The sequence below is a fragment of the Eulemur rufifrons genome, chromosome 16, assembly GCF_041146395.1.
Source record: "Eulemur rufifrons isolate Redbay chromosome 16, OSU_ERuf_1, whole genome shotgun sequence".
Lineage (NCBI taxonomy): Eukaryota > Metazoa > Chordata > Mammalia > Primates > Lemuridae > Eulemur > Eulemur rufifrons.
Genome location: NC_090998.1, coordinates 68285857 through 68310544, shown reverse-complemented (window position 1 = coordinate 68310544; position 24688 = coordinate 68285857). Strand labels below are relative to the sequence as shown.

Sequence of the window (24688 nt, the reverse complement as noted above, 5' to 3'; positions counted from 1 at the left end):
TCTTAGAATTCTTACCATACTAATAACTTAGTCACTATATTTTATCATTTTTATTTTTTTACTTTCTAATTTCTGAAGTCAGAATGTATCTTACAATTAATGATATCTTAACATCTCTTTCATGTTACTACTGCAGATAATGTGCTGATGGCATTCATAGGATATAGAGGTCACAAAAAGTAGGGCATATCACACAAGGTGTCACAAAGGAGATAACGTAGACATCGGGGCCTTAAAAATGAGTTAGTGTTCAGTAAATAGCGATGTTGGGAAGAGTATTGCCAATAATGAAGAATGTGCATTTACTAATCATGTGACTTTGGTGGGAACCTAGGAGATTGCAGATGGTACTTCCCAGTTGTTTTGGAGTACTTTATAGAAGCACTTAAAATAGTACACAGTAAATGATGTATACGTGTTTATTACTACGTGCTTTCCTTTATAATCATCCATTTATGTATCCCTACAATATAGCTTTGATTTGCTCCTTTGAATTGTATATAAGTTAATCATACTATTTTTATTCTTTTGTGACTTGCTCTTTCACTCAGCATTAGGTTTATAAGATGTATCCACTTGGGTGCATATAGCTGTATCTGCCTGGAGGCACGTAGCTGTAGTTAATTCTTTACTGCTTATAGTAGTTCATCAATTCAGTATACCACTATTTATTAACTTGTTCTTCTGTTGATTGACATAAGGGTTGCAGACATTGCTGCTAAGAACTCTCTTATATGTTTTATGGTGCATAGGTGCAAGAGTTTCATTAGGGTATTTACCTGGGAGTGGGATTTCCAGATCACAGGATGGGCACACGTCCAACCTTACTAGATAATATCAAATGTGTCCACTTACGTTATACCAGCAGTATATGAGTTCCTTCACTCCATGTCCTTGCCAGCATTAAGTTATCATCAGACTTTTTAATTTTGGGATACTGGGGCATGCATTATGGAGCAGTCTTTTTAAAATCAGCATGAATGTTTTTAATGAGTATCTCTAAAGAAAAATGTCCCTAGTTTGTTGTCAGGATCATTTCATTGTTGTGACATTATGTTCATTGCACCTTCCCGCCCTTCATTGCTCTGATCCCTAGTTGAGACTCAGACTTTTTTAGGATCACTATTCTACACTACCGATTTGAATTATGTATGTTAAAACAGCTGTCTAAAAGTGTTAGTTATAAGAGCCCAAATTCTTGAATCTTGGGAGGACATATTTATAGTCCATTATCTTGTCCTCAGTTGTCTATAGACTATTTGAAAAATATAATCCTGTTTTTTTCTTCTAGAATGTAAAAAAATCATCTAGGAGCCCAGAACCTAGGCGCTTTACTCCTGAAGAATTCTTTAGAATTTTTAATAGATCCATTGATGCCTTCAAGGACTTTATGGTGGCATCTGAAACTAGTGATTGCATTATTTCTTCAACGTTAAGTCCTGAGAAAGGTAAGACATACAAGTGTTTCCAGTTCAAATATAAATAGCAAGCTTGAATCTTACCTGCGTAGATAAGAATCTACCTCCGAATCAAATATATGTGTAGCTATAGAAAGATACATGTGTGTATTTCTAAAAAAAAGAAAGAACATATCAGTGGCACAAAAGAAACTAATGATTGTAGATTTGTTGGTTTCCAAGCAAAAACAATACTCATTTTCAAATTAAAGGACTGTGTGTGAGTAAACAATATCTGAGATAATCACTTCTATTTTTTCTCATCTAAATATTTGCTAGTAATGTAAAATTATATTATTCTTCACCTCTAGTCTTCTTGCTGTTCCTTTCTCAAATCTTTTTCTCAAGGATCTAACTCTAAGTCATAAATTCTGATCCTCAATACAATGACTCTGTATTGAGACCCTTTCCCCTCTGTCCCTACGGCACAAAACCTTAATTTCATTACTTTTTGTTTTTAAATGACAATTTATCATTATTCATATTTATTAGAACATGTATGCAATAATCTTTATTCTACAAGGTGACTGTGGTGAATTTCTTAATAAAATAGAATAGCCAGACCTAGTGTGAAATAAATAGGATCTGAATAATTTCAATTTGGGAAGCACACCTGGCAAGTACTCTGGTATTGCACTTCACCTTTTGGGGACTCTGTGATTCCTATAAATCACCATGTAACACTGACACGTTATTGCTTTCTATTTAGATTCCAGAGTCAGTGTCACAAAACCATTTATGTTACCCCCTGTTGCAGCCAGCTCCCTTAGGAATGACAGCAGTAGCAGTAATAGTAAGTACACATACGTGATTTAATGCATGCATGGCTCCATTAGCATCTATAGGAGTATTGCATGGGCTCTTAAAGAAATTTCTAATTATTACTATTAATACTGTTTCTGTTACTGTTATACTTCTTATGGTCTTCCTGAGATTTAAGATTATAGAATTGAGTTTCCCTAGAGCTTGAGATAATGTTTAGAGAATTGAGCCAATAAATTTTCTGCTAAGGTTATTTTAAATAAGGCATGAAACTAATTTTAGAAATACTATTTATGATTTTTTCATTGTAGACATATATTTTGTGTGGAATGTGCCTAACAGAAATGGCATTTTAAAACTGAATGTACAAAGGGTAGTTGTGTAGAATTCCAAGGATATTTTCAGTTTTGTGTGAATCAGTATTTATTATTGTGTGTTTGGAAATTTGATGATATTGTTATTTTACTATAAAATTGTATGTTAGAGTGGAGGAGACTGTGCTTATTTTCCTGAAATTTCTGTCCTCTTTGGCCAAGAACTCGGATCCCTGGAAGACTGTCCTCTTTTGAAATCCAGAGAAAGGTCATTATAAAGGTTTTGGATTTAGTGAATACCCTCTAGCCTCATGGAAGGTACAGGAAGAAAAAGATCATCTTGTGATCTTAGCTAAAAAAGTCATCCCTTACGATTTATAAATAGGGCACTGTCATTTGTTCAGGAACATAGAAGACCTGTCTATAAAAAGGAGCAAGCAATTTATTATAAATTCACAATAGCCTGTATATCATTCAGAATTTTAAAAAAATCTCTAAAATACAATTTATTTTGGAATTTTTGCTATCAAAACCTGAACTGAACTGAGATGAGGCTATTCACGTAGTCTTTATTGATAACACATCAGATCTGAAAAGTTTCAGAAAGGCACTAGGGTCTTATATGTTTGTTAGTCAATTAAGGTCTTTCTTACTAATTATGGATTTTATTAATCTTTTCAAAGTAGCAACTTTTGGCTTCTTAAATTCTGTTTATATTTCATTGATTTCTAATCTTTATTATTTCTTTCCTTCTACTTACTTTGGGTTTAATTTACACAACTTGTTCTAGCTTTTTAAGGTGGAAAAATTCGATCATTTATTTTAGCCCATTTTTTCTAACTATCAGCATTTACAAGTATAAATATCCTTGTAAGCACTGCTTTAGCTATATCCCACACATTTCTATAGGTTGTGGTTTTGTTATCATTTTTGTGTATGTGTGTGATTTCCTCTTTGATTTATGAGTAAAAGTGGGTTGTTATGTAAAAGTTTGGAGTTTTCCTAGATATCTTATAGTTATTGGTTCCTAATGTAATGTTATTGTCAGAAAACATACTGTATCTTTTTTAAAATGTATTGAGACTTACTTTATGTGTTTTATTGAACTATTAGGTGTAGCATTTTCAAATTTGGCCAAAGTAGTTGATAGTGTTATTCATCTCTTCCATTCCTTGTTAAATATTTTGTCTAATTTTTTATCAGTTACTGAGAAAGAGGAATTAAAAATCTTTCTTTTTGATTGTGGATTTTTCTGATTCTCCTTTTGGATCTAAGTTTTTTTGTTCGTATATTTTGAAGCTCTATTACATTATTATACATTTATTACTGTTATGTCTTCTCTGATTAATCGGCCTTTTAATCTTACTGAAATATCCCTCATTACCTCTGGGAGTGTTCTTTGTTTTGAAGTGTATACTTTGTTATTAGTAGAGCCAATCTTTCTTATGCTTACTGTTTTCATGGTATATCTTTTGCTTTCCTTTATTTTCAACCTATTGTCTTTATTTTTAGGTATATCTCTGGTAGACAGCATATAGTCGGGCCTTGCTATTTTATCTAGTCTATCTCTGATTTTTAATTAGAGTGTTTCATTCATTTATATATAATAAATTATTGGTATAGTTGGATTTGGGACTATCATTTTGTTACTTTTTTTTTATTAGTCCCATTTGTTTATCGATTCTCCATTCCTTCTTTCTAGCCCTTTTCAGGGTTAAATAATGTTTATGGGGTTTTCTTAGCATTCCATTTTAATTACTGTTGACTTTTTAACGGCACCTTTGTACATTATTTTGTGGTTATATTAGAAATTAAAGCACACATGTTAACTTGTAATATTCTATCTAGAGTTAATATTGTAGCACTTTAGAAAAAAATGTAAGAACCTTGAAACAGAATGGTTTTACTACCCATACCCATCTTTTGTATTGTTATTGACATGTATATCTACATAGGTTATAAGCCCCACAATATAGTCTTTGTCTTTTGTATTTATCCACATATTTATTATTTCCTGTGCCCTTCGTTGCCTCTTGTAAATCCATGTTTTCATCTGATGTTAATTCCTTTCAGGATGAAAAACTCTTTAGTGTTTCGTGTAGTACAGATCTGTTGGCAACAAACTCTCTCTTTTCTTTTAGTTGGAAAATGTCTTTATTTTGTCTTACATGTAGCAGGTACTTTCTACTAGATGTCGAATTCTGGGCTAACAGAATTTTTTTTTCCTTCAGTTCTTTAAAAATGTCCCTCCATTGTCTTCCTGTAGCTACTGTTTCTGAAAAAAGGAAAAAGTAGCCATCATTTGTGTTATGTTTTCCCTGCACGTATAATAGTAGCTCCTTTTTTCCTTTGCGTTCTTTCAAAATTTTCTCCTTTTTAGCAATTTGACTAGAATATGCCTATGAATTTTTTTTTTTTTTGTATTTATCTTTCTTGGAGTTTATAAGCTTCTTGGATCTATAAGTTTGTTTTCCCCCAAATTTGGGGAAAATTTGGTCCTAATTTTTTCAAATTTTTTACTCCATTTTGTCTCTGTTCTCCTGATTTACGAATCACACATATTTTAGGCAGTTTGATATTGTGTCTTAGTTCACAGAAGTTTTGTTCATTTTTTTAACTTATTTTCTCTTTGCTCTTCTGAATAATTTCTACTTGTCTGTTTTCAAGCTCACTGACTTTTTCTTATACCATCTCTAATCTGCTGAATCTTTTCATTCAGTAAATTTTCTCATTTCTAAATTTATATTTTATACTCTAGAATTTTCCATTTATTATTTTTTATATTTTATATTTCTCTGATGAGAACTTCCATCTGCATATTCATTATGACAGTATTTTCTCTTTTGTTCTTTAAATATAATTATAATAGCTGCTCTAAAGTTCTTGTCTCCTAATTTCAACATGTAGGTCATCTCAGGGTTGGTTTCTATTGACATTTTTTTCTTCCTTGATTATGGGTCACATTTTCTTTTAAATGGTTAGTGATTTTTTAAATATATGCTGAATATTATGGATACTATGTCATTGAGCATCTTACAGATTTTATAGCATTTCTTTAGAGGCTGTTGAATTTTGTTCTGGTAAGAGGTTCAGTTACTAGCAAATGAGCTTTATCTTTCCTCCCAGGCTTGCTTTTAAACTTTCTTGGGCACAGGGGGAGAGTGGTCTCATTCCTACGGCATGCAATTTCTGAAATATCTCTGAACTGCTCAGAAAATCTCTCCAATCTTGCTTGTGAGAACGCCCTTGTCCCCCATTGTTGTATGACTGCTAGAGTCTCTGTTAAGATTACAACATCCTAGGCGTTGTTTTTGTCAGGTTTTGTGATGTCTCTCCCTGTGGATGTACAGCTTATTATTCTGCTAACAACTTAGGGAGACTTGTCTGGAGATTTCTGGTACTTCTCTGCACAACTCCCTGCTTGCAAATAATCCAGATCTACAAACTCCAGCCACATCAACCCTGAACTTCAATCTGTGACTCCCTATTTCAGTGAGACAGACTATTAAGCCTTTCTTGGACTCTTATCTTACATACCTCAGTCTGAAGGTGCTGCCCAGCCAGGAGAGCTAAGTCAAAAAACCAGGGCACTCATGTGCTGTACTTTGTGTGTTTTCCCTCTCTGAGGAATGACATTTTAGTGCTACTTATTGGCTAATTTCTGGAAATAGCTGCCTCATGTAATGTTTCCAGAATTATAATTATTTAGGTTGGGAAGGCTAGTCAGCTACTGTTATGGTTGGAAGCAAAAACCTTTCCTACTGACTTTAAAAGACAGATTGGGCTGGACGTGCTGGCTCAAGCCTGTGTTCCTAGCACTTTGGGAGGCCAACGCGGGAGTATTGCTTGAGGCCAAGAGTTCAAGACCAATCTGAGCAAGAGCCAGACCCAGTCTCTACAAAAAATAGAAAAATTAGCAGGGTGTGGTGGCATGCACCTGTAGTCCCAGCTATTAAGGAGGCTGAAGCAGGAGAATTAGTGGAGCTGAGGATTTTGAGGTTGCAGTGAGCTATGACAATGCCACTGCACTCCTGTCTCAAAAAAAAAAAAAAAAAAAAGACAAACTGAATGTAAAATACCTGTTCAACCCTGTGCCTCTGAGTCCAAGGGTACTTTTTAAATTGCAAGATGAAGGAACAGCCTTCTTTTTCGCTTATTTTGTTTCCTTTTTTTCTTCCTTTTTAAAAAAAATATGTGTTGCATTATCAGAAACTTTTGGCTAGGTTATATCATCATGAATATGCCACTTAGATACCCATGCATAAGACAAGCTTTTGTGGTACTCACATTCTAAGAAAAAGAGATGTAAATAAAATACCCATAGTATAGTATATAATATGTATAATAATGGAATTATATAAATGGTTTTAGGTATAGCATAAAGGAGGTAAAGACTGGTTTTTGGGAAAAGGGTTAGAGAAATTTGAAGAAAACATGCTAGTTTCAGGGATTAGACTCAAAAGCTGGTTATGTCAACCAGAGGACCAGGACATATGAAGACATATTCCAGAGACTGAGTGTGTAAGGAAGCGTCATGGGATAATATACAAACCTACTAGTTACCTAAAGGGAATTATGTCTACAAAGTGTAGTCATATCCTTTATGCAAAGCTAAAAGGATGCTTAGAAGATGTTTAAGTCTGAGATCCTTGCAGACAGTACTTAAACGATACAGAAAGAAATCCTTACACTGACAGTACCTTATATATCTTCTAGAAATGCAGTCTTGACTCAGACTGCCTGCACTCACATCCCAGGCAAAATAGGTAAACTCTCTTGACTCCTCAGTCAAGTGGAGGATGTGACTCCTTCACAAGGTTCTGTGAGTTTTAAATACGTAGTACACGTGTACTTGGAGCCAAACCTGATGTCTATTAAGAGTTCATCATTAATTACTGGAGCAGTTAGAGGCAATATGACTGTGGATCAGTAGTTGTGGTGAGCCTCTAGCCAGCTGTGGATCTGAATCAAGGAGGAGGACCCATTTACCTGTTAGCAAGCACCAAGAGATCCATGTTCACAGGCGTGGTGCTCGTAAGCAGACTCTCCCTAACAAGTTGTTCAGCAAAATTGTAGCACGGTTTTTTTGGGTTCTGCATTTCCACAGATATTAGTTATTAATAGTCAAACCAACAAGTCAGTTTCCAAGATTTTTGGACAGTGGACGGTTTTAGTAATAATGAGGTAAAAGTAATAGGAGAATAACCCGTGAATTTGGGATTGCTGAAATCCTGTGCAGATGAGCTCCCTCTTCCTGCAGGGGCTATGCAGGCAATCTTTACATAAAATCAAAGCTTTGCTATCGGTTTGGGCTTTGGTCCCAAATACCCTTCAATATGGGCCTTGAGGCGTACGATTCAAATCTCATTGATCCCTGGTGGATGGCTGTGGTGGCAAGTGATAGAAGTCCTCCCCTGAAGGTGTAAGCGAGTCTTTTCTGCTAAAGTTGTTTTTCTCCCCCTGCTAGAGGGACAGTAGTATCCCTGATGAACTAAGCCCTGTGCATTAACAAGTGAAATAACAAGAGCAAGGTAACATTGACCTCTGTGGGAGGTGAAGCTCAGTAATATGTGGGCCCTTTCCCATCCTCTCCCTCCCACTCTCCTGCAGGGGGATGGCTGCTGCTACATCTTAGATTCCAGAACTTTGCATTAGCTCATAGTTTTGAGAGTGGAGCTATCATAGTGGTTACCGAGCCACAGCACTCTAGGAGAGCAATGTGCACGCTCCTTAGTGAGGTCTCCCACTCAGCTTTGTTTGAACCCCCTCCCTTACGTGCTGTCCTCCTGCCTGAGAAAGGTTCTGAGTAGCAAATTACAGAATATATCAGTCTTTAGTAAGCTCCTTCTGCATTTTGCTAGTGAATCTGGTCTTTCCTCTGATCTGAGTGGTGAAATCCAAGACTTGAGTTTGGTCTTTGGGTAAAACAGGAAGAACAGGGCATCTGGCTGACCAGACACAGTAATGGGAGTTCTCTGTAGCACCATCCTAGCTCATTAGAATTTTCCATTGGGCTTGAGGGACAAAATATCAATAGATTCCTTTGTTCTCTCTGTATACATTGATTAGGGCCTCTCAAAGAGGTCACCTAGTCAAATCTATCATAATTACACACCAGCAATACCAATAGCCAGGGGGAGTCACAGCAGGTTGGCCATGAAGGAGAACCACAAATAGCCAAGCTGTTTATTTACAGCTAGTGCTATTAAAGTCCTAAAATGGTAGGAATTGCCTGTAACTGTAAATCCACTTTCTCCTAGAAAACACTTTTATAGATGGTAGTTAAATCCCAGACTAGCCCACATAGTCTTATATAATCTTGAAGATAGCTATATTATTATAATGATAGTATGACTTCAATTATACCAAATTTCATTTTATAACCCAGATTTATCTTGATGAGAAAATTCATGTTGCGCTACAATTTGAGAGGCTGAAAACATATCTCCCATGGCGCTGTAGAATGTGGGGTGGGCCAGAAGGACTGTTGGTCTTGTCTTATGGAGGCAATTCATATGGTTCTGTGAATGGACAACCCCACTTCCCACAACTGCCTGCCCAGGAACCCCCTATATCCTACACTACATAGCCATCCCTTACTGTCCCCTCCCCCCAACACACACATGCACGTGAGCATACCTGCAAGCATCCTTTCCTTAGAGTCTCTTTGGAAACATAGGAATCATACAATTAAGGAATTTCCTGTTCCCAGTTCACATATGGTGGGGGAACAGGCAATTCCTGTTCTCACTACGTAGAAGTCGTAGATAAAATATGTTTCCTATCTCTCAAGTTAAATCCTTGAGTTTTATTTTTCCCTTGTAAATGTTGATACACACACAGCGAATCAGTTCTTATATATTATATACTTTAGGTACTTTATATGTTAAATACGTAATTGTAGGCTGACCCTGCAACCCAAATGCCATTGCAAAATTAGCCAAAAGCACTTAGTTTACCTTGAATTAGTTTATCTTTTGGTCATCTAATTGTTGGGAATTTATAATTTCTAAATATAGTACATCTTCAAAAGAAAATGACAAATTTAGCTCTGGCAAACTAGCATGTATGTGTCAATGTTCCCAAACAGCTAAGTTGTTCTTTGTAAGGAGATATATAGAAAAGCCTGTCAAAATAGGTTTCATGTTAGGAGGAAGATACCCCTGTGGGATATATGTTTTGTTTAATTTGTGAATCATTCTGCTTCTCATGGAAGAGTGAGGCAGGATCAAGGAAGGTGTCTTCTCGCTCACTAAGTTACTTATTGTGACTTACTTCAAATGGGGTGACACTGTGCTTTCGCCCATTCTTTAGCATTAGTCTCAAGCCTTCCAACACAAAGAATATGAAAAATCAAAGCCTTGGTCCATGGCACTTGGACGCACTACCTGGCAAACGTGTATTGAAGATGTGAATGAGGAAACAGCCACGATTTTGAGCATGAAATATCTAAAAATCCTATAACTACATGCAGACATAGTGCCTTGATATTTGCAACAGGCCAAACATAGCTGAATGGATACAGACTTTGATCCAGGTTGTAAATATCATCTTTAAAATCTCTGGGCATGCTGTCAAGGGTGAGAAAGTGAAAAGACATTAGAAGATAAAGGCATCGGAGATAGATTTGCATGATAGTATAAATTGTATCTGTGTTCCATATGCATCAGCATTAACCAAGTCAAAATCTCTTTCTGTCTCTAGAGTTTCTTTTTTAAATGTGTTCATTTTGGGGAGACTGCATGGACTTTTATTGCCTTATGAAAACAATACTCAGCAGAAAAATCAACCTCTTGAATAATTTAAGCAGATATAGGTCAAGAGTTATTATGGAAACAGTTGGGGAAACAACCACAGCATTTGAGCAAAATCTCTAGAGTGGATCTGCTGCATTCACCCCTGTGTTCTTTAAATTATAGGGAAGGCCGTAAATCCCCCCGGAGACTCTAGCCTACAATGGGCAGCCATGGCATTGCCAGCAATCTTTTCTCTTATAATTGGCTTTGCTTTTGGAGCCTTATACTGGAAGGTAAGTGTTGCCATTGCTTTTATTTGATCAAGCAACTTTACATATTTATTTGTTCATGCTATATTTACATAAATGATTAACAAACTTTCTTTTTCTGAGAAAGGATCCTCTTAAGAAAACAATGAGTCCTACCTTAACTGACAGTCTGAACAAAATTTAAATTTAAGAAAGGTTCCCTTCATTTCCTTGCTGTGTCTGGAGACTACTCCTGTAGCTAAAAATCTATCCACACGTAAGAACTGGGAACTGGTTTTAATAGCCTGAACTAAATTATAAAAAGAAATAGAATCTGCTAAAAATCATATGCTGTGCTTAAAAGCCAAATAGAAATGCCATTTGTATTATCTGCTATTTGAGATTTCTACTCATTTGTCCTCTTATTGAGGACATTCTTACTGAAGCCTGTCTAAAATTTTAAAATGTGCTAAATCATCACAACTCAGCTTTCTAAAATGTCTTTGGAATTTGATTACTATTCAAATCTGTCAGTTTATTATTCAACATCCTAAAAATGTTGAGTCAGTAATACCATGCAGTTTTCATGCTTTTTTACTGCAAAATTATTTTGCATGCTCCATGTTAGGAAAAAAAAACCTATATGGGAGTTATGGACATAAAAGAAAAAAGTGGGGACCACTTACCTCTTAAATATTATAACCATTCACTGATATTTTTACAACATATTTCATTGGTCTTTTCCCAGAAGAAACAGCCAAATCTTTCAAGGGCAGTTGAAAATATACAGATTAATGAAGAAGATAATGAGATAAGGTATTTTTTTTTTTTTTTTTTTGCTAAATGTGTGCATAAGCGAGCCTGACATTGGCATTTCACACACTGTGGCACATGCTCCTAATGTCTTTAAATTGTTCACTCCACGATGGCAGCTGACAACCAGTGAGTCCCAACTCTCCATTCATGCTTCTGACCTCTGACTCTCTCTCCAATCCTGTATCTCCATTTATCTGTAGAATACCTTCACAAAACTATCTTCATGATTTGTCTTAGGATATTGAAAGGGGTCACCTCTGCTTTCTTTATTTCTATAAGCCACAGAATCTTGCTCAGACTCCCGGTCATGGGAAGGCATGCTTGCTTATGTTCCTTTTCCACACTATTACCAAAACATACCGATTCATTTGTCAGAGTCTCTTTCCAAGCTCAGTTCTTTGGTAACAGTCATTATCGTCATGTGTGTCTTTATGATCTCAAGTTGCCACTATAGAACTTTTCTGTAGACCTTCTAATCTCAACCTTCGCCACATTCTTCCTTAACATATTAACTGCCATGTATTTAACTCACACTAGTTTTGAGCCCAGGGCCTCGTAAAGCATATGTAATTCACATGTCTCTACCTTGGGAGCCATATGAACTATTTTTCAAGTTGCATATAACTCAGTGATGGAAAACAATAAAAAATAGCAAATTTTTCATTAAGTTAGAAAGGGTCATTTTATTTTCAAAGGTTTTATTCTTTTCATAATAAAACACCGTGGCCCCAAGGAAACTTTTTTTTTTTTTTTTTTCTGGTGTGGCAGTCAATGTGTTAAACCCTGGTTCATAGTGTCACTTCCTATTCAAGATACATTCTGCAATTTTCTCTTATATATGTAATATAGTTTTTATATCACTCTGGCTTTCAGAGCCCTTAACTTTTCTTAATATAGTCATTATTTTCTCCAAGGTCAAATTTCAGATGCTTTTCCATTTGCTGTTGCTGGCCCTCATTACTCTCTTACCTTACCCCATATTGCCCTGCACTCATATTTTCATTTGCATTCGGTTATAATTTTAATTTGGCATGTTACTTTCTCTCATATCATGCCTAAATGTATACATAGACATATGCGAAGAGCATATTAGCATGTTTAGTGTGTATATGCATAGAAACTTTTTTAAACTACTTGGGAAGACTGTGTTGAGACAGATAAATCTTTTTCTTCCCTATAGTAACTTTTATGAAGGTTAGCCTCCCATTCAACTTTGCTGTATTTACTGTATTTATAGAAAAATTGCCTTTTACAATGGCCAGATCATGGTGGACTTCAGAATCTCTGTTCAAAAGCAAATAAGCATTTTTCTTATTGTTTTTCAGTATGTTGCAAGAAAAAGAGAGAGAGTTTCAAGAAGTGTAATTGTGGATTGTATCAACACTGTTACTTTCGTACATTGGTAAGTTTTTAGAATTCAGATTGAAATATTTAGCAAGAACTATACAGCATCTTAGATGCCAAAATTTAGAAACAAATTTCATTATTAAGTGTCCCATCATGGGGATGTCAGTATGGTAATGGAAGTTGTTACACAGTTGCCTTGTGTGTATCTAATTCGTTGTGTGTTCTCAAGTTTTGAAAGGTAAGCAGTACCACTGTGATTAGTGGATTCATCTTGCGTGGGAGACAGACAGAACATTAACAGTTGAGGGTTTGCTTGGACTATTTTTGAGGCCAGAAAATAAATGAGACAAGGGGAATCGAGCTAATTAGGACTAAAACAAAATATCATTAATAGGAGAAAAGCATATAAAACCAATTTTATTCAGGTGTGACTACCATAACGTGACAGTATCCCATTTGTTAGATGCTCACACAGTAGAAAACCAAAAATGTTTCCCTGCCCATTTTAAGGAAAAGCAGATAAGGTCAAAATATCTCACACTCAGAAGAGTAAAATTGTCAAGGCCAAGTGCTACCTGCCACATGACTGGTGATCATTGTGCCTCACCCCGGGACAGAGCCCAGGCTGTGCTGAATATAACCAGCAGCAGATAAGTGTTGTGATTTTGTGAGTCTGTGGAAGGATTGTGAGAGAAAGAGAAAGACGTGCCTAGAAGGTGCTGGTGGTCATTATCTCCTGTCCTGTCTACTTTTGTACTCTCCCTCACTTTGACTTCTGCTAACCAGCTGTTAACTTTGTTATTGCTCATGGAATCCTGTGTGTATTTACCACAGTGGCGTACGAATGTTCTCTCTTCCCAGTTCCTCAATTCTTCTGTGCTTTCCCTCGTCATCGGAGGATTATTTCCTCTCCTAGTTTATTACAGATGGGGCCCTGTGGTGAGTTCTTCCTTTTCCGTACAGGTCCCCATCCTTCTAGCTTTCCCTTCTGCCCCCGATTCAGAGATTTATCTCTAGGCTGCATCTCCCTCACGGGAGCTGAGTTCATAGAGTGTCTTGCCTTCCCCAGTAACTCACTTTTATAGTTGTAAAACATCATTTTCCAATAACTCAATATAACATGATATAATAATTGTGTAGCAGATTTCTTTAACTCTTTAATCCTGTTATTCCGCAGACTTCTTTACTTTTGCCTTAAATCATACCCTTGAAAACCATGTTCAAAGCATGAATAGCACCTCTTTTTTTTTTTTTCCACTCCCTGTCCCAGCTTTTCTCTAAGCTCATTCTTCCTGTCAAATACTGTAAGTGAATAGACCCTTCACTCAACCTTTTTATTTTTTGCTTTTTGGAGACAGAGTCTTGCTTTGCTGCTCTGAAGTACCGGGGTATGATCATACCTCACTGCAACCTCAAACTCCTGGGCTCAAGTGATCCTTCTGCCTCAGTCTCCAGAGTAGCTGGGACCACAGGTGCACACCAACATGCCCTGCTAATTTTATTATTATTATTTATTTATTTATTTATTTATTTGTAGAGTCTGTGTCTCACTGTTGCCCAGGCTGGTCTCAAACTTTTGGACTCAGGCAATCTTCCTGCCTCAGCCTGCCAAAGTGCTGGGATTACAGGCATGAACCACCATGTCTAGCCTCAACCCTTTTTATTTTCTGAAGCAATATTCCCCAAGCTGAAGTCATTGTTTTTCCTAGAAACTCATTTCTCTGCCTTTCAGCCCCAGGATAAGTTTCACTAATTTTTTTTTTTTTTTTCTAACAGCTATTTCAGTTCCCTTAAGCTAGACATCCACAAACCACACATTAAATGGTTAATTGAGTCTTAAATGCTCAAGTAATGTCCTCTGTTGTTTGGTTTTGGATTGCATTGCTGGGATCCTTTTTTGGCACGTAGATCTTTAACCACGTGGTTTTAGTCGTGACATTTGGAGAGTGAATTAGGATGGGGAAACCCAGGCACTTGTTTAGGAGGAAAAAAGATGGCATTTTACGTCTATTAGTCAGTTAATATTCAAGGACAGGAGCTGGGTCTGTCTGGTTCTTGCTGTATCCCCAGCACCTAACTGGTTGCCTGTGCATTGTAGGCTCTCAATACATGTTTGCTGAATGAGAGGATGGGTGAAGGAATGAGCCCTAAGTGAACATTTAACCAGATAGCAAAGAAGATAGTTCTTCTGAAATAGGGTTTGTTTTTATTGTATGTGTATGCGTTTTTGCTAGTTTGGATCAATGGAACCTCAAGGGGGAATATACTCACAAGGGAAATCTCCTATTAATTTATTTTTCTTCAAGTATGAAATATTGCTAATGTATAAAATGAATCACATTAGTCAGGTTAAAGAAGCCTATAATTGTTCAGAAATAAACTCATCACACTTATAGTCAGTGTGAAACGGATGACGGAATGAATGAAGAAGTGACTAATTCTCCTTCATAGAGAGCCTTACTCATGTCTGCAAAGCCCTCTCAGGGCTCAGCTGAGATACTACCGCCTCTAAAAAGCTGACTGCCCAGGTGAAAATGACCTCTATTTGTGGACTTCTTTTTTTTTTTTTTTTGAAACAGAGTCTCACTTTGTTGCCTGGGCTAGGGTGCCGTGGCATCAGCCTCGCTCACAGCAACATCCAACTCTTGGGCTCAAGCGATCCTCCTGCCTCAGCCTCCCGAGTAGCTGGGACTACAGGCATGTGCCACCATGCCCGGCTAATTTTTTTTTTTTGATATATATTTTTAGCTGTCCATATAATTTCTTTCTATTTTTAGTAGAGACGGGGTCTTGCTCTTGCTCAGGCTGGTCTCGAACTCTTGAGCTCAAACAATCCACCCGCCTCGGCCTCCCAGAATGCTACGATTACAGGCGTGAGCCACCACGCCCAGCCTATTTGTGGACTTCTAATTACATATCATATGACCCTTGGTGGAACATCACAGTTACTTAAACCTTATGTGTCCTTTTCAAAACCATAAGCTCTTAGAGGGCAGGATCTGTTTCTGAATTTCATTGTGGAACCCTGCCAAACTATATCACTTATACATTCATTATAAATAATGAATAAAAATTTATTGAATAAATGGAGAGATAAATTAATACTTGGAGAATTGCAACAATGTAAGAATAAAATTTATGTAGGTAAAAATAGAAATAAATTGCATATATGTATGAATAAATCAGAATTCAAATGCTGAGTGAAAAGTAGAGAAAAAGAAGGAAAAGAGCCAGCTCATCACCAAAAATCTACAAACTCCCAGGTCAAAATGTGTATATCTTATTTGTACTTATTTATTGACCACCCATTGTATGGAGTAAGCCTTAGACTGGGTCCCATATCAGCAGAGGTTCAGAACCCTCCAAAGAACTCTAAGTCTAGTTTGGGGAGAGGTGTGTGATAGAGGGAAAGGTTTGGGAGAACAGTTTATGATGCAGTAGGAGAGGAAATCTTCCAAAACATAAGAATAACAGTAGTAGAAAGTACCAAGATAGAAATGAAATGTGGAGTTGTAATTATACATTCTAAAAAAATAGATATAATTTGGATTATAATCATTTTTTGGTTTGCAAGAAAGGGGAAAATACAGAGAATGACTCAGGTTTATGGCAAGGATTTCTCCCTGAAATGGAAGTTTAACCAACTAAAACAAATTAAATCAAGACAAATATTGGAACACTGCAATATAGAACATATGGAATAGTTCTCTGAAGGAAATAACCTATAGTTTGGAAATGAAGAGAAAAAAGGAGGGTTTAATAGTTTAAATACAAGGAAAGAACATGGATGGAAGGAAGGAATATAAGTAATGAGCTAGAAACAAAAGAAGTTGCACCTACGAAAAAATATACTGAAGTTGTGTTTGTTTAACATCACTCATGAGAACAACTATATGAAAAGTTAAAAATATACATAGTCACTTAGCTGATGTCAGGTATCCATATATAGCACCCTGCAAGAACTAACTGTTCATGTGTGGGGGTTGTGTATATCACAGATTAAGAGAAATAAATTAAATATAGATAAATTATATTAAAAGCTTTATTTATATTTGTACATTATGGTAAAATTTTGCTCTTTACTCTTCCCACACATGCAATTCCAACAAACTCTAGTAGGTGCATTGGTGGATGTAAAGCTTAATATAACTTAGTTCTGTCCTTAAAGTGCTTATAGCCTACAAAAGGAAATAAGACATATGCATAATGACCAATTTTAAAAAGTAAACTAAAAGTTTCCAAAGTTTAAAAAGCAACAAAAGGTGCTTGCAAAGAAAATCCAGTAAGAGATCAAAGTCAGGGCACTGCAGGTGGTAGTGTAAGATGCAAACTCAGCACAGCTCTCGATGTTGGTGTGGATGGCGTCTCTCAGAATTGCCATGCACACCCACGTGCAGCTGCCTTATCTGAAGAGAAAGAGAAATCACTAGCAATGGTAGAAAGGTTTTGCTTTCTAGGTGATGTAGGTGGCATTTTTACTGAGCTAGATCTTCACTGCAAATGGCATAAACTAAGTCAAGAAGGCACAAAAGTATAAACTAATATATTCATGACTCAGTTGTACAATGGGACTTCAGTGGGAGTCATATGCAAAGGGTTAAAATGCTGCAAAGAAAGGATGGGCATCAGTTTGAAAAAGGCTTTGAATTCCAGGAACAGGGCTCAAACTCCCTTGGATAACATTGAGGGGGTATAGAAAAGATATGGTGATACAATCAAAGCAAAGGTTTAGGGAAACTAATCAGGTGTTGGTGTGGCCAGATGGATGGCAGTGATTAACTAGAGAAAGGGAGTCCACCCATGAGGCCAGTCTTCCAAAAAGATGTGAGAGGATGACAGCTCACCTAGGGTCAGGGCCTAGCCCACTTTGGAGCATTGCAGTAAAAGACTCAACAAATCCAAGTTATTGATGGGTTGTAAAGCTTGGCATCACAGGCAGTACTCAAGGATGATTTGGAGCCTGTGAGGCTTACCAGATGTTCATGCCATTAAAAGAAAATGGGAAGTCAAGAGAAGGACCTGTTGGTAAATATTGTTGGAACTGACCAGTGACCAAATATGTTAGACTTTGGAAAACATTCAGGGCTGGAAATAAATGATTTGAAAGTTGAGAATCATCTACAAATAATCTTAACTGAGACCTTGGAAGAAAGACTGCTTAGTCACAGAGAAAGCACAGTTTGGTTATTGGTAAATAGCATGGCTTTGTAGACACTCAGCAGTTTATTGACTTACCCCAGCATGGTAAATGTATAAAATGTTCTCATTATACCTAGGTTTGTGGAGAGATTCATAAAAGAAACACGAACTAGAAGTTTCCTGTATATCTGAGCCTAAGGCAAGAGAAAATAGGTCTGAGAATTAGAATAAGGACAAGCTTGGAAATTTAGGCCACAGAGCCTTGGGTAATTGTTGGTTGCCAAATGGCAAGATCTGTGATTCTTTACCAGGTATTTCCTAATAATTTCTGAAGATTTGGAAGTTTTTTGTTTCCGATTTTTTTTTTTCTGTAGACACTTTGTGAGGCATAGGACTAAAAGGAATCAGACTCGTGTTCAAGCCTTGGCTCTGTGACTTAACTAGCTGTAGAATCCTGTATGAGTCAGTTCATGTCCTTTAACCCCTGGTTTTTCATATATAATGAGGGGATAATAATATTCACTCTTCTTCTTTTGTGAGGTTGTTGCAAGAATCCAGGGTATCATTATAAAAATTGTAGTTTTGTTCAATGGGAAAACAGTTGTCAGCCTTCAAGTTTATTTTCTTTCTAAGTGACCCAGGGGCAGAATCAAAAATAGTTTTACAGTTTTACTTCTCTACATTTAATGCTCTGCATTAAGCTTAGAATTTCAAATTATTCATAGCTTTTAAAAATTTTCTCTTACTTTTTGTAATTCCCTTTTGCTTTTCTAACCATGTTATATTTTTAAAATATCTTCTGTCTATTTTGGATTTCTGAACTTTTCTCTTACTATATCTTAATTCTTTTGTTCTGGATTTAATTCTGCTCTCCTAAATATAGGTTCTCTAGTTTCTAGAGTTCTCTGTTTGGTAAATGGTTATGTAATATAATTTTTAATGTATTACATTTAGAGAGACAGGAAAAAAATACTGCAGTTCTTATTACTCATACTATGGAATTTTATAGATTATGTAATGATCTCAATATTTTAAAACCAATGCTCTGTGATTCTGGGATTGATAAAGAAGGACAAAGATAGGGAAAGAGAGCAAGCGTAGAAGGAGAAAAATACAAAACGTACATTTATTTAGGGGCTGTGATTGAAGATAGAATGAGGATACTGTCTATAATTTTTAAAAAGTACATAAGGAAGTACAAATACTTCACTGGAAAGCTGAAACATCAGAAATCTCAGTGGTTCAATATCAGCACTGGAGGACTAAAACAAAGTATGGCTTTCATGCCTCAACAAGTACAATAAGCTGCACTGAGGCCAAATGAACCTTCCCAGAGACTTTGTCAGGATGTGGTGCCAGGATTTCAGTCTGTCTTTTTTTTTTGGCTGGAAGTATTGAATGAAATCTTACTGCTGCTATTTCCTAGCAGCAGTAGAAATTGCTAGAACCTAGCTAGGCAGTCAAGGTACTGGAGTTGCTCGGTGGCACGTGAAGCTATTATTTGTTGGTGGCTTCTGATCAGCTTCTCCTCTTGTCCCAGGTATCTTTTTCATGCTACTCCAACAATCTCTACTTCTCCACTCTCTTCTTTCTAGACATTGCCTTGTCTTTCAACCCTTCTCCCCTCACCACCTGTCTCCTACCTTTCATAGCCTTGCTAGAGAAATTTAAGACGAAATAGGTTGATAACCCTCTTATCACAAATTGAGATAATTGGTGGAATATCTGGGAGTAAGAAAGCCACAAGGTATTCATTCATGCATTCTTAGGTTCAAGAAGTATTTACTGACTGTATCATGTGGTGAGCACTGTTACATGAGTGAAGGTACGATATAAAAAAAGATAGACAAAGCTCCCTTTCCTCATGGAGCTTCCATTCTAATGGGAGAAGATAGACAGTAAACAGTAAGATCATTTCAGATAATGTTAAGTGTTACCAGGGAGATCATAGAATGTGAGTGATAATTTCATCTTAGAAAACATTCACCAAGTTCTTTGAGGCTATGTAAGTGAAGCATGCATTGTAAATCTGTTGCTCATTCTGTGGTCTTATAGGAATTCAGCTATTGAGAATGGAAAAAAGGCAGAAAGCAGACACACCATAATCTCTCTTTTTTCCTTCCTCTCTAGGCTGGTAACAGTTCATGTTTGCTTCATAAATGAAGCAGCTTTAAACAAATTCATATTCTGTCTGGAGTGACAGACCGCATCTTTATCTGTTCTTGCTACCCATGACTTTATATGGATGATTCAGAAATTGGAACAGAGTGTTTTACTGTGAAACTGGCACTGAATTAATCATCTATAAGGAAGAACTTGCATGGAGCAAGACTCTATTTTAAGGACCTGGGGGACTGGTGGTCTCATGTAGAACTTGGACCTGATGTTGGAAGAGAAAGCATGTGTGTCAGACTGCACGCACCATTTGCATGGCTCCAGAAATGTCTAAAATGCTGAAAAACCACCTAGCTTTATTCTTCAGATACAGCCCGCAGCCTGTAGTTATCCTGGTCTCTGCAAGTAGATTTCAGCCTGGATAGTGGGGGTAATAATTTTTCTCAAAGGGATCTAGAAAACATTTTTCAAACTCAGTAGCATCAGCCACTGTGAGGCGTAAGAAAAGCAGTGGGAACTAAGTGATTGGAGTTGGCAACATGTCAGCATTGTAGTTGCTGATTAACTTATATGAGTCTTGATCTCTTCCTGATGTAAACCATGCTCACCCATATCCCACTAAACAAATGGACATAGCTGCCTGGTTCTATCCGTGCCGGGAAGCCAGTACTGAATTATGCCTTGGCACAGGGAGATTCTCCGAGTCATCGCAAGAAGAAGCTATGAACACTGAACAGCAGAACAGTCTACTGAAAAGGACATTTGGCACCCCTGAGGAAGTCTGCCTGTTCCCTTGACCACTATAGAACTATAGAGTGTATAAATCATGTTTGCAACATATGTTATGACATGGTTATATTCAAAAACTATTACAGAGCTATGTAAAGGGACTTAGGAGAAAATGCTGAATGTTAAGATGGTCCCATTTTCAATTTCCACCATGGGAGGGAATAAAAATAAATTATGATATTTAGTATCTAAGGTTAGAAAACCACACCCACAAGCTAATATGGGTGTTGAAAAAAACTAGGTTACTTGGCTTTTACAAGAATGCAAGGAATCAGGAAACTTTAGTTATTTATAGTATAATCACCATTATCTCTTTAAAGGAACCATTTATTTAAAATCAGGCACTCTATATTATTAAGGTTTATGAATTAAAAATAAAAAGAAAGCTTTATGTAGTTATGCATGTCAGTTTGCTATTTAAAATGTGTGACAGCATTTGTCATTTTAAGAGTAAATTTGGCAGGAATTCCCAAGATGGACATTGTACTTTTCAACTAGAACTTGTAAGACATTATGTGAATACCCCTTGCCAATTTTTTTTTTTTTTGATCTGACTAAAGTCAAAGAATGATGTTTTTTTGGTTTATTTTGTTGAAGGTTCTTTTAACATGTAACGTGTCAGGAATGTACACCTAAAGGAATTCAAAGCTTTCCATTCCAAATTAATCTTTGTGATATTATTATTGCCATGTACTACAACCATAAGATGACAATTTTCAATGTAGTAATATAAAAGGGCATGAAAAACTGACTTCTAGCTTTCCTTTAATTTTAAAAGTCGAAGAATTTCTAGTATAGTTGGATTTTAGCTTAAGTTCAAAGCTAATCCAAACCAACTCCAATAAGTGGCCTTTGCTCTTTTTTGTACCAAAGAGCCAAGATAATGTGCTGTGGTTCCTTAAACACTAGTCATTTCTCTAAGACACAACCCAGGTGCTTTGGGAAGCCACATTAACTTGTTCAGGCCCTCCGATATCCCATGGTACAATTGATTAGTAATAAAACCAGAGATCAGTTTAATTGCTGAAAGGTCCTGTGTCAGTGTGTGGCATTGATTGTTTTGAAGAATAAAGACATAGATTAATTTGAGTTATGTGTGGAGGTTGTATATAGATTGAGAAGACTGATACTTCTCAATCTAATGGTTTGATTTATTTAACAAATGGTTTCAATTTACTTGGGCATATGAAAATGCCGTTTAATACACTTGAGAGTACAATAAATGTACTTTGTTCTCAAAGCTAATGACTGAGTTTTAACACTCAAGGACATGGTCTTAACCAGTGGAGTTAAGTAAACAAATTCAGCAAGTTATGAAATCTGACATGATAGGGGAGGGGAGATGTGTCCTGCCTATTAAATGTATTGGTTCATTGCCAATTTTTAAAATTCAATAAAATGCATGAACAATAGAAAAAATGCTGAACATTATTTTGGATGCTAATTGCTTGGACATTAACTGTGTCATATCTGCTTTGAGATAAATATAAATATATATATTTGCTGATTTTTATCCCAAATGTTTTCTGAATATCCTTCATAAATCATGGAAAACTCACAGCTGAGATAGTAAACCATGAAATCTCCTTTTTAATTGGTGCCATGTATCTGATTGTTCTCTCTTGCAATGTTTCAAAATCACCTTTTAAAATGATCTCAGAAGCCTATAGATTCTAAATTATACTGAAAGCTTTGTTTCTCCTTTTTTGGTAGAAACCAAGTCTGTAAAGAAACTGGCTCTGTGATAAATGATGCCTGCCCAGTGATCTCAAAGTTTTCCTGGATATTGTATTATAATCTAATGTGCTTACCACACTGCCAATTTTTAAGGAGTCAAAAGCAAATTGATCTTTTCAATATGATAACAGAACAAGTAACCTATACTCTTAAAAAGGATTACAGATGTGAAAAATAACAATATATGAAAAAGTATGTGTACATAATGAAGTATTTCTTTTTAGTTAAGAATTAAGTACATTTCATTGAGCATTAAAGTACTTTGGAGTAACTTTGTGGCATATTTTAGTACCCTAATTCAATTGAAGTTATAAGTGAACAGAAAAATCCATTCAGAAATCATGGATTTTTTAAAAATGTTTTTCTGCAGCCAAGTTTTGGTTTCAAAATTTAATTCCAATATGGGGATTTTAGCCATTCCTTATCTATTCTTCTTTAAGAACTATATTCTTCAAAAAGGCATTTTGACATAGTGGAATGGATGTTGGGAAAGATTATCAGGAACCTCCACTGTCATTTACTCATGTGGTAAATCACCCCCCCTCTTTGGATCTCAATTTTTTATTTATCTCTATGGTTAACTCCGAAGCCACTCTTTAGGGGTGAGCCCTGTTTCTGTATGATGGACAAGGAAGATAAAATACAGCTAAAACTATCCCATGCAAAATATTCAGATCTGCTCCTGTGAATAAGTATCTTGACCATAAAAAGTTTTGATGTTCTTGTTTCTAATGTACATAGGGTCCATTAGTAAAAGTGAAATTCAGTCTCAAGTAGTGTGAATTGGATAACCATTTACACAAGAGATGGCTTTTCCCTTTGCTTAAATAAACGTTTTGGATCACCTCTGAAGAATGAAAACCAGTAGTACCTTTTAGTCATTTTAGCCAAATGAGATACTATAAGATGTGTGTAACATTTGGAAATGCACCAAATTAAGCATTTAAATGTTCTCATTTTATTGAAAGCTAAGAGCAGAAAATGTAAGATGTTCGTAAAGTTTTTGAATGCCAAAAGATATATTAGAACATATTTATAAAGGGGTAATCCACAAATTACATTTTAAAATTGGAAAGTGGGGTAAGCATTTTTTAAAGTAAGCCAGCTTATCCTTGAAACAATATTATTTTGAGATTGGCTTTAAGATAGAACCATTCAGATAAAAATTCTAATTAGTTCATTTGTGGAATTTGATCACACAATTTATGGTGTTGCTGTTTTCCATTAACTAGTCTTGAAATGCCTTTATTTGTAAAGATCAAGTAATGGTTTCATTTCATAACAAGGTGTTATTTCAGAAATAATCCATACTCATATGGATATTTATGGTCCTAAAATGTTTGCTAAGCATTATAAATTTATTTATAACTGCCATCTCCAACTACATACTTATTATGTTTTTTAAAAAATAAAATTAAGATAATTATTTACACTAAAAACCATGGTGTTTTCAAATACTTGATTTCTGAGTTACAAGACTCACTAAATATAATTTTTCAATCAAAATATCCTATTCTCCTATACTCTAAGGATTAGTATGTGATCATAGTGTCTACTTGTCACCATTTTTTAAATCAATGGACTTGAAAAGTATTCATTTAGATGGATGCACAGTATATATATCCCTAGTTCAGTCATAGATTGGAGTTTGCATATCGTAATGTAAATGTATGTCAACGCTATTCTAAATAGTTTTATTACGACTGAAGTTTAATTAAATAAAAAAGGTTGTAAAATGTGATGTGTATGTGTATATACTGTACGTGTACTTTTTAAAATAGGTATATGTCCTGACCCCTTTTTTATACAGGTTTGAATTTGAAATTACATTATATATACATATACTTTATTGTTCTAAATAAAGAATTTTATGCACTCTCATAAAATTTGCCCTGTCATTTGATATCTTAAGGTTATCACACATGTTTACAACAGCGTTAAACATTAATTAAGCTAAAGTCAAATTTTTCTATGGAAATTTTTTATCATCAATCTAGATTTTGTTGAAATATGGACACAAGGGGATAAGCAATTTTAATTCAATAAGTATTGATCACTAAAATAAGTAAGGTGATCAAAGAAGATAAAGTTGAATGAACACATTGTTTGCTTTTAAGAGGTTTATGATTTAGTTGGAGAAGATGGGAGAAGTATTCACATTGAAATAACTACCTATGTGCAAAACTGAGGTCCAGTGCATGCACTTAGGCCATGCAGGAAGGAGAGAT

General features: G+C 35.8%; 1 protein-coding gene across 2 annotated transcripts in view; it reads left to right on the top strand.

Moving 5' to 3' along the window:
• Positions 1–24341, top strand: part of KITLG (KIT ligand) — an 82968-nt gene extending 58627 nt beyond the window's left edge. The window contains exons 5-10 of one of the 2 annotated variants that reach the window (XM_069490476.1): positions 1292–1448; positions 2167–2250; positions 10453–10562; positions 11266–11333; positions 12659–12735; positions 19950–24341. In XM_069490476.1, coding sequence (XP_069346577.1) covers positions 1292–1448; positions 2167–2250; positions 10453–10562; positions 11266–11333; positions 12659–12698 — 459 coding nt within the window. In that variant the 3' untranslated portion in view covers positions 12699–12735; positions 19950–24341. The remainder of the gene's footprint in view (positions 1–1291; positions 1449–2166; positions 2251–10452; positions 10563–11265; positions 11334–12658; positions 12736–19949) is intronic. The other variant, XM_069490477.1, reaches the window with a different exon arrangement.
• The last annotated feature ends 347 nt before the right edge of the window (positions 24342–24688 follow it).